Genomic DNA, 14,424 nt, shown 5'->3' with positions numbered 1-14,424 from the left:
GCCGGGTGGACAAGCCTGACGTGTCCTGGCCTCGCCCCCAGCTGTACCTGCGGGAGCTGCTGCGGCTGACGCACCTGCGCTTCTACCAGCACCTGGTCTCGCTGGGCGAGGATGGGCTGCAGATGCTCTTCTGCCACCGCTGGCTCCTGCTGTGCTTCAAGCGCGAGTTCCCCGAGGCCGAGGCGCTGCGGATCTGGGAGGCCTGCTGGGCCCACTACCAGGTGAGCTGGGGCTCGAGGGCCGGGGGAGCCGGGACTGTAGCCCCTGAAGGACCCTCTCCTGCCTGTGCCCGGCCTTTGGGGAGGGCCTCGCTCCTGCCCACCCACGCCACGTGTCGGCCCCCTACGGGCCACTGCTTCCAGTCCCACGTGTCTGGCTGCGGACCTCGCGGCTCTCCTCCCAAGTAACTGAAATCGACGCAGATTGCCCACCAACTGCACTCGTTACTATGTTCTGGGGCTGAGCTCCTTCCTGTCACAACCAATCAGTGTGAGCGACACCGTCGGGGGCCGGAGCAAGGCCGCAGCAGCCCAGGATGCTGGTACCCACGAGCTGGAGCCAGCGCCATCCATCCCCTTGAAACTGTCCTGCCCCAGAGGTCCAGCTTACCGTCACCCTCCTGCACGGGGACAGGGCCCGAAATCCTGCTTCCGTGTCAGCCCCTCTGGAGAGCCCTTCCCCTCGCCGTCCACTGTCATCCGTGTCTGCTCAACACATTCCCCTCAGAGCACAGCCCTGGCTCCGTCACATGGCTTTACCGCCCAAATTAGCAGCAAGCTGGCCGTGTTAAAGGACAGGCAAGTCTCTGTGAATCCATCGCCTTTTAGAAAAGGAGGATTGAGGCATGCAGGAGGGAGGACCCTTCCGGCAAGAGTGGGCTCCATGCTCCACCGCAGCAGCCCCACAGCCTCCAGCAGACGAGCCCCGCGGACAGATGTGAACGCCGCCGCCCGCAGCGTTTCCCACCCTACTGTCTCGGGGGATCGTGTCCGATGAGAGAGAGTCTGAAGAAATGCAGTGCTGAGGCCACCGGCCACCTCGAATTCATGCGTCCTGGCCGGGGTCTCTCGCAGAATGAAGAGAGGCATTTCCCACTGCGGTTAACGTGCTCCACGCAGATGTTCAGGGTGAAACGCAGCATGGATGGTCCAAAATGCTGGATCTCCCCCAAAAAATAAATAAATTGTGCCTCAGTGTATGTTTTCCCAGCAGCAAATTCGCCACCGTCATCCCGTGATTTTAAGCTAATGTTACAGTGAACTAGGAGCACCCAGTGGACAGGGCCGTTTCTCCTGGCGATGTTCGTGGCTGTGCTGTGTCCCAAGTTTAATGAAACCCAGTGGAACTCACAGGAGGGAGGCCCACGGGCTCCTCTCTGTTGGCTGCCGTTTCTGTTAAAACCACAGAGCGAGTTTCCCTCATTTTCAGGCTTAGGGCTGAACGCAGCTGCATTGGGCCCCGCCGTGGTCAATGCACTAGTATTTGGACGTGGGGTGAGATGATGGTGGGGGGAGGATAGGTAGCCAGGGGTGAGCTCTGTGGAAGGGCAGGTCACTGCCAGGCAATGCCGTTAACTTTCCAGTGACCCCTGAGCAAGAAAAGGCTCAATTCCACCCATCCTGCTGGTTTGCCGTGGGCACTGGGCCTCCCTGCACCTGGCCCTGGAGCTGCGTGCGGCCCATGCAGACCGCCCTGCCTCTGCCTCCCACGCTCCCGTCCGAGGGAAGCTGGCGCCCACCTCCCTGGAACTCCTCCCCCATCTCACCCCAGCCAGAGTTCAAGCCTTTGAAAGGGTCAGTCGGACCCAAACAAGACCATTCCGGCATAGTTCAGAGGAAGAGGCGGGTAGCCTGGGGTGTGGGAGTAGCCACCTGTGGCCTCTGCCCTCATCGTGGACTCTGGGTTGGGGACACAGTTCTGCCTGGGTTGGGTAGTCGACGTTAGGAGACCAAACACGGATTTCCTGGTGCTCTGGGTCCTTTCCCTGCTCGGGAAGCGAGTGTGCATCGAAGGCACGTGCGAGCCTTGAGGCATCTGGGCAGGAGAACATGCGGGATGTGCAGGGTCAGGATTTGGTGTTAGCTTCCTGCTGCCGCCAGGCATTGCTGGGCAGGCCTGTGAGGTGGCCTTCAGGGAGGTCAGCAGCGTCCCCCATGGGCCTCCAAAGAGGGTGAAAGACAGTGGGATCGTTCCAGCCATCCTGTGGGGACTGCCCGGGAGTTGCCGTGCCCCACTCTGTTAGCATGTTCCCACTCCCGCTGTTCTAGCAACAAACCGTAGAGTGGGGTCTGGGGCACGTTCTGCCTGGAGGCGGGAGGACAGGCTGACCGGTGGGTGGCAGCCACAGGCTCTTCCTTGGGGGCATCTTCCATGACCCACCAGAGTGTGTTCTGACCCAGCTTTCCTTGCACACCGTCTGGAGACTGTCACAAATGGCTCCATGTGAGAGCAGACCAGTCCCCAGAGGAAGGGTGGTCTTTGCGCACAACACGGAGCCCACCCACATGGCTTCCCAGAAGCGTCCCAGCAGCCCCTGTGTGCTCAGCTCACCATCATCCCCTCGATGTGACAGAGCCTGGGGATGTAGGAATGAGAATGGTCCCATTCTCAGGTGGGGAAACTGAGGGCCAAAGAGATTGGGCACTGAACCCAGACACCTCACCTTAGAGCCCTCATCCTGCACCTCTGCACTCAGTTTCCCTCTGAGGCCGGGCCTGGGGCTTGACGGGAACCCTTATCTGAACTCCACTCCCCTGCCGCAGACAGACTACTTCCACCTCTTCATCTGCGTGGCCATCGTGGCCATCTATGGGGATGATGTCATCGAGCAGCAGCTGGCCACTGACCAGATGCTCCTGCACTTCGGAAACCTGGCCATGCACATGAACGGGGAGCTGGTTCTCAGGAAGGTGAGCCCCGCCTCCATGCATAAGCCCCACCTCCATATGCAAGGCCCCGCCCCTGCATGCAGAGCCACACCCTTGACACTCACAGAGCCCTGCCCCACCCGCCCCGCTGCCTGGGAGCTTCCAGTCCAGGCCCAGGGGTCGGCACCTGTCCCAGCCTCTCTGGCTTGGCAGTGTCACTGCAGGGCTGTCCACACGCTCTTCAGGGGCACCATCGCTGATCAGCCCCCAACACAGGAACCTCCGTCTCCAGGGTGGAATGGACAAATTTCCGGGGCTTACATGTTGCCCACCTTTGGGGGGCAGCTTCTCACCCGAGGCTGGCTGGAACAGAGGGACCTGCGGCTTTTGCCACCTCCTTGGTTTCCCATACTGCTCCTGGAGATGCTGCTAGTCAGAGCTCTCTGCTGGCCCTTAGGGGCAGGAGGAGGGGTCCCAGGGTCAGTGGTACCACCTGCACAGGACACCTGAAACAGCCTGCAGGGCTTGAAGGTGGGCCCCGCGCAGAGCTCCAGGGGCTGAGTCGGAGAGGGGTCTTGCCAAGGGGCCAGGTGGGCCTGGCTGGGCCAGGCAGGGCCCTGCCCCCCCTGTCGTAACGTTGCGCCACACCTGAGCGCCGCCCCGGGCCTCCTGGAGCCTGCCACTGCAGCCACGGGAGACCAAGGGTCCCACGTGCTGGTGTTGATGAGACGTGGCGGGCAGAGCCCTGGGGCCTGAGCCTGGCACACAGCCCCCAGGTGTTGGCCGTGGCTGCTGTTGCTCCTGGGCCCCTCCTGTGGAGACCCCTGGCCGCCAGGCTGTCCCTCTGCCCCTCCTGACAGCCTGTCTTCTCTCGTTGCAGGCGAGGAGTCTGCTCTATCAGTTCCGCCTACGGCCGCGGATCCCCTGCAGCCTGCACGACCTGTGCAAGCTGTGCGGGACGGGCATGTGGGACAGCGGGTCCATGCCTGCCGTGGAGTGCACCGGCCACACCGGCTCGGAGGGCTGTCCCTACGGGGGCACAGTGGAGCCGCCTTCGCCCAAGCCCCCGAGAGACGGCAAGAAGGGCCCAAAGGCGCCTCGGGAGGGCTTCGGTTTCCGCAGATAGGGCGGGCTCCACGCACCGAGCCCTGGTCGAGGGGAGGTCCTGGGCGTGGGAGGGGGTGGGGCCGGGTGTGGAGGGGACAGGGACGGTAGAAACGAGAGGAAATGCCTTTGGGCAACATGAAGGGAACCTTTTCATATTAATGACAAAGTCAGAGTCCGGAAGCGACCGCAGTGAGGCCAACCAGCCGCCCCAGAAGCCAGCTCGGAATGCTGGACCGGAACGCATGGCCGGCACCGAGACGCAGGCTGGCCGGCGCTCCTGCTGGCTGCCGTGGGAGGATTTCAGCACGTCCCCGGGGTTCCTGCCACTTCGTCGGCAACCAAACGGCACTGCCGGGCGCTGCGAAGAGCAGAGATGGGAGGAGAAGGCCTCGTGCACCCAGCAACACCGAGGGCCGCAGAACAGAGGGGTCCTGTCCGCGCCCAGCGACATCCTGGCAAGCCAGACACGCTTCCTCGTCAGACCCGTCCCCTCCAAGTGAGCCAAACACGCCCCGCAGCTTCCCCGGCCACAGCAGTGACGCTGATACGAAGACATCTGCCCAAAACGAAGAAAAAAAAAAAGCCCAGCTGATTGCAGGATAGAGGATTGTGGGGCTTTTAACATCACACCCTGGCCTGTGGGGGAAACGCCCGCGGCGAGGCTGGCCCGGCTGGAGGAGAGTAGGGTTCCTTTCCCACAGCTGGGGTCTTCTGTGCCGGGCTCCTTGGCGTGGTTCAAAGTCAACCCCACCGAGTACTGCAACCAGCTGGGGGCTGAATGGGTCGAGGTGTGTGTGCATGTGTGTGCGTGTGCGTGCGGGGGGTGTGTGTGTGTGTGTGTGTGTGTGTGTGTGTGTGTGCGTGCGTGCGCGCGCAAGGTCCTCCGAAGAGAACCCGCTCTATCCCAGGGAAGTGCTAGTGTATCACCTGACCAACCCAGACAAAGGCACCTGAAAATAGTTACAAAGACCCTCCCACTTCCCTGCAGTCTCTGCTGTGAACGTGAGTCTTCTAGAAGTCAGCCTCTCAGGCGGTCGGACACAAGAGCGACCCCGGGAAGGTAGCCAGCACTCAGGGAACGAGGTCTTCCCAACGCTCTCCCGCCTCCAAAACACTGTGTGTCAGTTGCTGCCTCTGAGACTCAGAGACGGACAGACACGGGCGTGTGAGGGCGCCCAGCCAGCTTACGAGTGTCCCAGCCATTTGCACCAAAAGCCACTTCTTAGCCTGGTGGCAGCACGGAGACTTGAGTCCCTCCTTGAACTCTCCAGCGCATCCTTCCTGGGAGACGTCCTTGCTGTGCCGTGCGTCATCACGGGGACAGAGGGCAAGGGCTTCCTCCCGCTCGCAGCCCTTCTCACTGCAGGCTGGTGCTGCAGGACGGTGCCACTCGGGAAAGATGTTTACCAGCCAGGAAGGGGAGGGCACCGTGTGCCAGCTGCCTCCTGCTCAGCTTGCCTTTTCTCCAGGAGCCCACAGTCTCTGGCAAATGCTTCCATGTCCGTGGGTCCCTCTGTCCGAGCGCCTTTGGGGACACCATCCTGGGTCCCATCAGCGCCCAGCCCCTTGGCCCTGACCCTTCCCGTCCAGATGTGGGGTCCTGGGGGTGGCGGTGGGAGTGGAAAGAGGGCTGCCTTTCTGTGTGGCTCCTGACCCTCCTCCAGGAACCACACCCCCCGAGCAGGTTTATCAGTTGTCCCCTGCCACACTGCTGTGGCTGTAGGACAAACAACCCAAAACTCAGTGGCCTAAGACAATCTGCGTCTGTCCGGTACAGGAGCCTGCAAATCTGCGGTCTGGGCGGGGCAGTCCTGGTCTAGGTGGGGCTCGCTCTCCTGTCTGGGGCCAACCGGCTGTGAGTCCCAGGGGTGCTGCAGGTGCGGAGGTGGAAGCTGGCACAGCTCTGTGGGTCCCTGCGTCCCCCTGCAGGCTGGCCCTGGCAGAGGCACAGAGGCAGAGGTGGGCAAGAGCCTGTCCGAGCCTTGGCGATACCAGGCCTGCTGCCAAAGCAAGCCACGTGGCCGGACCCGGCACCGAGGGCTGGGGAAATGGATCCTCCCCCTCAGCGTCCCCTCTGCACAGTCACTTGGCAGAAGGCTGAGGATTTGGAGGGCAAAGGACCAGGACCGCTGTTGCAGTCTGTCTGCCACCACCGGGGGTCTTGCCCCAAACCACACCGCTCCAGAACACTCCCTCCCTGGGGAGGAACGGTGTGCCCCTCGCCTCCCCAGCGGGACAACATCCCTTCTTTGGTTTTGGACTTTTGTGGGGTTTTTTGTTTGTTTTTTTGAGACAAGATCTTGCTGTGTTGCCCAGGCTGGAGTGCAGTGGTGCGATCACAGCTCATACACGGCAGCCTGGGCTCCAGCGATCCTCCCTGCTCCGCCTCCTGAGTAGCTGGGACTATAGGCATGCACCACAACGCCCAGCTAATTTTTTTAAAATTTTCTGTAGAGATGGGGTCTCACTATGTTGCTCAGGCTGGTCTCAAACTTCTGGGCTCAAGGGATCCTTCCGCCTTGGCCTCCCAAAGTGCTGGGGTCACAGGCGGGAGCCACCTCACCCGGTCCCTTCCTGTGTTTTACTAGATGCCTTGTGCCTTCGGGTTTGAGGGGAGGAGGGTGCAAGCCCAGGGGTCCACTCACTCTGGGGGGTCTGGATGGAAGGCATTCCTTCTGCACCCCCGTCTCCCACGTTCCTCCCACATTCCTCACCCCCACAGGCCCCCCAGACCGACCAGCCGCACCTTCCCTGCCAAATGCGCCCCCGTCACTGCACCTGCCTCCCACTCGCTGTGGGCTGGCCCGGGCCCCAGTGAGGTCTGCACCTCTCGGACCCAGCCAGGACCTCGGGCGCCAGACCGGGTGTGCAGGGCATGGCCAGGGAAACGCCGCTCCGGCGGGATGGCAAACCCGCCGCTCTTGCCGCTCCCTTAATCTGGATGCAATTAGAGGAAACCAGCCAAACCCTGCGGCAGCTGTTGCCCCGGGATTATTCCCGGCCAGCAAAAGGCATTAGGGTGATAATTCAGTCATTAGACTTCTAGCTTTCCCACCGCCAGCGCGCAAGCGGGCGTAATCAGCCCTGCACGGCCGTCCTCAGCAACGCCGCTTATTTAACCCATTTTTTAAAATGACACTTAATGTTATTGGCCAGCGTACGTGTGCGCGCATACTTAGAAGTTGACGTGGGTCCGGCCCCCCTGCTAGTCTCTGTGCTGACAGTGCCACACGGCGTCACTCAGGGCCCTGGGGACAGAGGTGCCTTTCATAGGGGTGCGCTGGCACCGAGGAGTGGCGTGGCCGGGCTGGATGCTTGTGGTGGGGCCCAGCGCTCGCCTCCCAGGACCCCCTGCTGGGGAGATGGTGGCACTGGGGGCAGGTAAGCACTCAGTGGTGTGGGCTGGAAGGAGCCTGTTGTCCTCACCAGGGTGCAGAGGGGAATGGCATGCTTTTCCAGAAGGTTCTGACTCAAGTCCCACCCAGGCAGACCCAGAACCCACACGTCGTGGGTGACTAGACAGGGAGGGCCCGGCCACCATTATGGGGAGGAGGGTCTGCAGTGGGGACGGCAGCTCCTTGAGCAGCCCTGGGCTCGGACGCCATCGGCAGACAGTGCCACGTTGTTCCTGAATTGTCAGGCGGGGGGGAGGTTTTAAATCCAGGCGGGAGAGGACCTTGACCCCTTGTCCTGTGTCCCCCGTGGCAGCCCAGTCTGGAGCCCTGCGGGGGGCGGCAGCGCAGCCAGGCAGGATGAGGGTCCTGGTCCGAAACAAGGGCTTCCCCTTGGGCGAAAGGGCAGCGGCGGGCAGAGGGCACCTGGCTCTGGCTTTTCATGGTGGCCGCTGGGCATGGAGGTGGGGGGGCAGCAGGAAATGGGGTGAGGACTGTGCACCCCGGGCGGCTCAGTTCCTGAGAGGCCCCTCTGAGCTCTCTTGTCTGCTGCTTGTTTGGCAGAAATAACTCGGAGGGGGGCAGCCCCAGGGCGATGGGAACCCACTCCTGGCCGTGCCCTGTGGAAGGTCCCTCCTGTCCAGCCTCCCCTGGCCTTCCAGGAGTCTGGGGGTTTCGGGGCTCACTGGGCAGAAGCACCTTCCCGGATGTCTGTCCAACAGGCCCCTGCAGGCCGCTGTGCCGGGGAGGAAGGAGGAGGGGTCTCCTGGGAAAACACACGTGCTGGGTGCCCCCGGAGCCAGGGGCCCAGGACTGGCCTGGCCCATCCCTAGAGGCCTGGGGAATCAGACAGCCCCGATCCAGCTAGCCCCGTGTGTCTAGGCCGGGCTGCAGGGCCACCTTGGTGTGGAAGCCCTGGCCTCAGGGTCGGGGACCTGCTCTCCTGCCTCCCCCTGCCCTCCCCAGGCGTGTGGCCTTCTGCCTTTCCCAGCCTCGGTTTCCTCATCTGTGAAGTGAGAATCATGATGCTGCTGTGGGGACTGTTTGTGTGAAAGCCGCCACGAGGCTGTTTACCAAGTCCCAGGTAAACACCTGCCACTCAGGGAAGAGACTGCTGACCTTAGCCTTCAGCAGCGTGGGCCGCGAGAGACAGCACGCTCCCGGTCGAAGAACAACCCCCAGTTTGGAGTCAGCAAACCCATGCGCTCCCCTCCACCTCGCTGTGTGTCCTTGCCACGGCCAACCTCTCTGTGCCTCCTGTAAATTCACTCCATGCCACCCGCTCCTGCCGTGAAGCAGCAGCCACGAAACACGTGCTCAGCGGCCCCGTGGCTCCGGGTGTGCCTGTGTGTGCCGTGCACGTGCAGAGCTCTCCAGGCCCCGCCTCGGCTGCGCACACCCTCGAATGAAGGGCTTCCTCCTGCACCTGGATCGGGCGGTGGGCGGGGGCGGCCTGGGCAGAGCCGGGAGAGGCGAGCAGCCTGCAGACGTCCAGCCTTTTCAATACATTGCGTCAATTTCCAAGTACCAAGGTAGCGTTTCAAGTTCAAAGAGAGACCCAGCACTTTGCGGGGAGGAGGACAGTTCTCTGCTGTTGTTGTTTTAGTTTGATGGAAAATGCCAAGGAAGTTCCCGCAGGATCAGGTGACTGACGTCTACGGCAGCGATTTGTTCTCTGTGTCGTTTTGTTCTGTTGTTTAAATACAGTCGCCCCCTGGTCAGGCCCAGGACTGGCCACCGCGACCCCTCTAGCCATGGCCCAACAATGCTTCCGGCTCTCTCGGATCCCACTGCAGAGTAAATAAAACCGTTCTGACAACAAACAGATGCTGCGTAGCACCTCTAGAAGGTTCCGTGGGATTTGCTAGGTCAGGATGTGGCGGGCTCCGGTGCAGCACAGAGACGGCCCGCGGAAGAGCAGAGACAGCGTGGGGGCCCAGCCGGCCAGGCCGAGGGGACCAGGAGCTGGAAGGGCCGGCCAGGGCACAGCAGGCGCCCGCTCTGGGAGGACACTCGGCCTGCAGGGAGACAGGAGGACGGTGCCCTGGGAGAGGTGGCAGGAGAACTAATGAAATGGGAAAGGGCCGTTAACCCCTGAGCCGCTGGGAGCCCGAGCCCCGAGCCGGCCCCAGCGACTGGAAACACAAACAGTATTTCACTGGGCCTCGGCTGCCAGGGCTCCGGTTTCAGGGAAAGCCTGAGTCTTGCATTTGTGGACTTTTTAAAGGAGGCAAACAAGGTGAATTTGACCTTGTTAGGGCTGGGAGTTAAAGGGAAAATCCAGGCATCAGCCTCTGGCGTCCAGGGTGGGCAGGTCACTCCTGGGTCTCTGGGGCACCGGGCAGGATGGCAAGTCCATCCCTTAACTGAAGTGCCCTTTGGGGTTTTGAGCTGTTTCTCCCTTGTTTTGTGTGTGTTTCTACCCTTTTGCCTGCCACGGCTTAGGGGGAGTGTTAGTAACTTGTCTACACCACCGGGGACCTCGTGCCTGCAGGGTGTGTCTTGCCTCCCTCCCACCTGGCCTCAGACATCTGAGAGCCTTGCCACCCCTCTCCGAATGCCAGGTGCCCCTGCCTGAGGCTGGGCAGGGGCCAGGGGCCAGGCCCCAGGGTGGTCAGCAGGCTTCTCCCAGGAAAGACGCCCGAACCGGCACCACCTGCGTGGCGGGGGCTGGTTTACAGAGCCCTCTGCGCATTCGGGAGCGGGAGGTGCTGCTTCCCCACGATGCCTGCAAAGCGAGCCCCAGTTCCAACCGTGGAGTCTGAGACCTCGTGCCTTTGGGGCCGGCTGGGCTCCAGTTCCTTCACGGCCTTGGCTCCCCGCTTTCTCCACAGGTGTGACTCCTGCTCCAAAGGCTTGGGTGAGCAGGAAATGTCACTTACCTTATTTTATTTCCATCAAGTCACATCCCAGTCCGACCCCCTCAACCCAGTGCTGTCTCCATTGTTACTGGCGTCTCCTCCTCCACCCGCCCCGACACACGGTGAGCCAGGGCTGTCAGGGGCTCTGGCCTCTGATGTCACCGAGAGACCCTGTGTCCAAATCCAAAGTCTCCTGGGGTCTGGCTCTGCTGCTCTTTCGGCTGGGGCTCTGGTGCCCAGGACACCTGCGTCTTGTCCCCATGGAGGTCTCCAGCGTCCCCATCCCCATACACATGCAAGAGGGAAGCCCTAAGCCAGCCCCGCCCCCAGTGCCACCGTGGGGCCCTCTCCCCACATCCTCCCAGACCTGCAGCCACTTTCGTGCCCTCGGCCAACCAGAAGCCACCTGCCGTGACCTGGTGGGAAGCATTCCCCGTCTGGGTCTGGCATCTGACACTTCGAAAGCGGCTCCTCCTCAGTCCTCGCCTCCCCCACCGTGGTCCTCCTCCTCTGCGTCTCAGGAGAGCGCCCGGCTCCCGGGGCGTGTACCATGTAATTTAGACAAAGTGGTTTGAAAATATGCCATTCAGTTTTTGAACAGGGAGAGAAGTTGCCTTGACAGGTCAGATGCCATCGGCTCTGCAACGCGGAACAAAAGAAGGCGCTTGATATTTCAGGTCGTTAGCGAGAATGACTTAATGATTTTCCCGACCGGGGTTTGGAGGCTGAGATGAGGACGCGGCACCAGGGCCGGGTGGCAAAGGCTCCCCAGGACGCAGGCGCGGTGTCAGTGTCAAAGCCCCTCAGCAACGAGGGGCGCGTGGGGGTCAACAAAGGGGGAAGCCGCCACCAAGCCCAGCTGCACAGCTCACTGGTGACGCTCAGGATTCCTGGCCACGAGTGAGTGCAATAGAAAAAGACAGTGAGGGTCCCAGTGGCTGCAAGTCAGCGGTGGGTTTCTAATCTAAGAGTGGAGCACGGCAGTGGGCAAGGGCCAGGAGTCCTTCCGGGGGGGAGGTCAGAGCTCTGATGAGGGGAATTGGGGATCTGTGGCCAGTGTCTGGGCACCAGCCACAGGGGGACAGGTAGAGGATTCTGAGAGTGGCACCCAAGACCTCAAAAAGACCTCAAAAGCATAAAGGACGGGGCCTTGTTTAAAACAAAGACTGACGCATAATAGATGTTATCTAGGGCTTATGGATTCAAGGAGTGAGCGCCAACTAGCTCTTCTCCATTTGTCTGGTGGGGAGAACTGGGCCACGGCGCTGGTGGCCACATGAGGAGCTGCCCCAAGGCCAGTCCTGGGCGTGGGCCCCCCCATGGACTGACTCGCCCTCTGTGGGCAGAAGCCCCCCGCTGACTCTGCCCCAGGGCACGGAGGGTCCGCAGCACGGGGTGGTCGCTGGGGTGGGAAGTTCAGCTCCTCGTGGTGGTTCAACCGGAAGCCCACTTTGGTGTGCCTCAGTTTCCCTCTGGGCGAGGACATCCAACCCACGTGAGCACACTCGCGGAGACACGACACCCAGCGGGCACACAGGTCTCAGGGAGGGTGGGTGGCCGATGGGGTCTCCCTAAGCAGTATCCAGCTGTCCAGCCTCCACCCTCTATGCTGCCCACCTCCTGCCAATACTGGAAACCTCTAGAAATAAGGTGCCAGTGGCCCACAGACCCCCAGGCCAGGGGAATGCCACCCATGCACCTGAACAGGAGGGCGCACACCTGGAGACTCCTCTGGGCACGTGTGGCATTTCTTCAAAGCCTGGGCATCCTCTCGGTTTTCTGATAAACCCCCAGCTTCTGCTCAGTGACGCATTTAGGTGGGAGTTTCCCCGGTCCGGGTCTTCCTGCTTGAGCAGGCCACATGGCCCCCTGGAAAGACAGAATGAACTTTTGGGCTCAGAGTCAGCAGCCTGAGAGAGCGGGGGCAGGGTGGGAGCACCACTGGGACACGGGCAGGTGTCCTGGGAGGGTGAGACGAAGAACCCAGTTCTTCTGCACTGCGGCTGAAATGCACACCCAGAGCCGTGATGGGGTGGGGGTCTTTCAGGGTGGGCGAGTCCCCAAACTGGATTCAGATCAGTGGTTAGTGCAGGGTGGGCCAGGTGCTGCCCCCACAGGTGTTTCTTCAATGCCCACAGGTAGGACAGAGGCTGGGAGTTGGCCCCTGCCTCCTTCCTGCAGCCCTCGCCCCGACCTCTCTATTTCCCCTCCCCCACGCGGTGGCCACAGGGCAGCCGCCCCCGCCCCCCGCCAGGATCCTGCAGACGTGCGAGTGTGGGCAAAAGGGCTGCTGCCCGTCCCTCGACCCTTTGAACCAGAGCGCAGCTGCCAGGGCAGCCCGGCGAGGTCCCTGAGAGGGTGAGGGGCCCCCGGGGTCTGAAATTCTGCTATTGGTTCCCCAAATAGCCTGGTCCTCTGGGTCTCCACACAGAACGCCCCCACCCCCATCTCGTACCTGAAACTGGCCCAGGACACCAAGGTCAGTTGGTAGGGTGGGCTGCCAGCTCCCCCAAATCTGATGATGGGGGTTGTGGTTGGAGGGGACGCCCCACCAGAAGGCATCCTGGAAATAGCTGAAGTGTCCCTGCCGTGGTGCCAGCCACGGGCCGTACCTGAGAGACGCGGATGCCCAGGCAGCACTGGGACCGCCCCAGGGTGTGGCCTTTTCCAGAAAGCAAGTTCCAAAGCTTGAGTTGGGGCCTGCTTGGCAGAGGAGTCTTAGGCAGAAAGGGGCTCCCCTCTGCCCTGTGGGCCACTGAGAAGGGAGGTGGCCTTTCCGAGGTTGCCCTGCTGTCCTGGTGCCACCAGCCACGTTCCCACACTGAGTCACGGACCTGCCGTGGGCGTCTTGCTCGGAGCTGGGCCGGGAGGGAGGGAGGTGGGGGGCCTGCGGAGCCCCCGGCCCCACGAGGTCATAGGAGCGAGGGGTCCCCGCCAGGCCGGGGCAGAAGCAGGCGCATGTGGGCACAGTGGGACCTGGCATCCTCCAAAATAACCCTCCACTGGTTGCCATTTCAGTAGGAAGAGGGCCGACCACCCGGACCCACCCCATTTCTGCGGAAGGCGCTTTGTTGTCGTTTCTTGTGGTTTCACACCCAGCGGCCTTTTCTCGCTGGCACTACCGCCTCCACCCCAGAGCCCAAGTGCAGTGACATCTGGGGGTGGGGGCCAAGAGTGTGCCCAGGGAGGGGCCCAAGGGGGAGGGCGGAGGGGCATTGGGGTGGGGAACCGGCTGAGGTGGTGCGGGGAGGGCGGCTGCATCCCTCCAGCCCACCCTTCTACTCACATCCCGTGTGTTCCAGGTAAATATTAATAAATGGGTGACAGACAGAATTTGGGGGGATCTAATTAAAAGGACACGGTGCAAGCTGGCAGCTTTGCCAAGGAATCACTCCCGCAAAACCCGAGAGCGGAAAAAGCCTCCGAGAGAGTTCCAGCAGGAGGTGACCCTGCCCCAGCCCCACGGCCACCCACTTGCCGGAGAGTTCCACTTGCTGACCAGGGCAGCGAGGACCCGCCAGGCCCTGAGCCCCTGCGCCTGCATGCCCAGCACCTGCCTGGAGTCGACCTGCTGCAAGGGCCCCTCGCCACCCGGCCAGGGACCCCAGCCTCCCTCCATCTGTCCCTTCCCAGCTGACCCTCTGTTTATAAAACCTGAGCATGTGCCACCCTCCTCCACAGGCGGAGGGAGGGACACCCGGGCCTGGGAGGAACACCAGGCACCTGGGGTCCCGGGTGGGCGCCAAGGCATCTTGGTAACGCCCACAGCCGTGACCCCCTCCCAGCGCGCTGAGAGCTGGTGCTTGTCTTGGGCAAAGTCCTCACCAGCTGTGGACCCACGTCCAAGGCTGGGCCTGAGCCCGACCCCAGAGCCCAGACGGGGTCTGTCTGCCTGCTGGGCCCTTGTCCTGGGGACTCAGGTTCCCGGGGCCTTGTGAGCTCCCGGTGTTCCTTGGCCTTCGTCGGCTCGGCCGGGCTCAGCTGGAGCTGGAAGAGATGCCAGGACAGGCAGTCTTGGACAAGGACACCCACAGCCTCAGACCTGGGCTCCAAGTGCCGGCAGCTGGCCCTGGCCCCTGGCCCCGGCCTGGGCAGACGGATGGCCTGTCAGGGCAACAGTGTCACGACAGCTCTTTCTTCTTATTTGGGTAAACAGAGCCCTCCGTCCAGTGGCCCCTCTCCCCACGCTGTCTGCAG

General features: G+C 62.2%; 1 protein-coding gene across 8 annotated transcripts in view; it reads left to right on the top strand.

Moving 5' to 3' along the window:
* Positions 1 to 4,015, top strand: part of TBC1D16 (TBC1 domain family member 16) — a 67,811-nt gene extending 63,796 nt beyond the window's left edge. For 6 of the 8 annotated variants that reach the window (XM_045569984.1, XM_045569980.1, XM_045569981.1 and 3 more), the window contains 3 exons: positions 42 to 221; positions 2,763 to 2,909; positions 3,748 to 4,015. In XM_045569984.1, coding sequence (XP_045425940.1) covers positions 42 to 221; positions 2,763 to 2,909; positions 3,748 to 3,993 — 573 coding nt within the window. In that variant the 3' untranslated portion in view covers positions 3,994 to 4,015. Of the gene's footprint in view, positions 1 to 41; positions 222 to 484; positions 1,197 to 2,762; positions 2,910 to 3,747 lie in introns of those variants that run through there. The other 2 variants (XM_045569985.1, XM_045569987.1) reach the window with 2 other exon arrangements.
* Positions 4,016 to 14,424: the final 10,409 nt, after the last annotated feature.

This window comes from Lemur catta, chromosome 15, assembly GCF_020740605.2.
Source record: "Lemur catta isolate mLemCat1 chromosome 15, mLemCat1.pri, whole genome shotgun sequence".
Classification (NCBI taxonomy): Eukaryota; Metazoa; Chordata; class Mammalia; order Primates; family Lemuridae; genus Lemur; species Lemur catta.
This window is presented reverse-complemented; position numbering and strand designations above follow the sequence as displayed.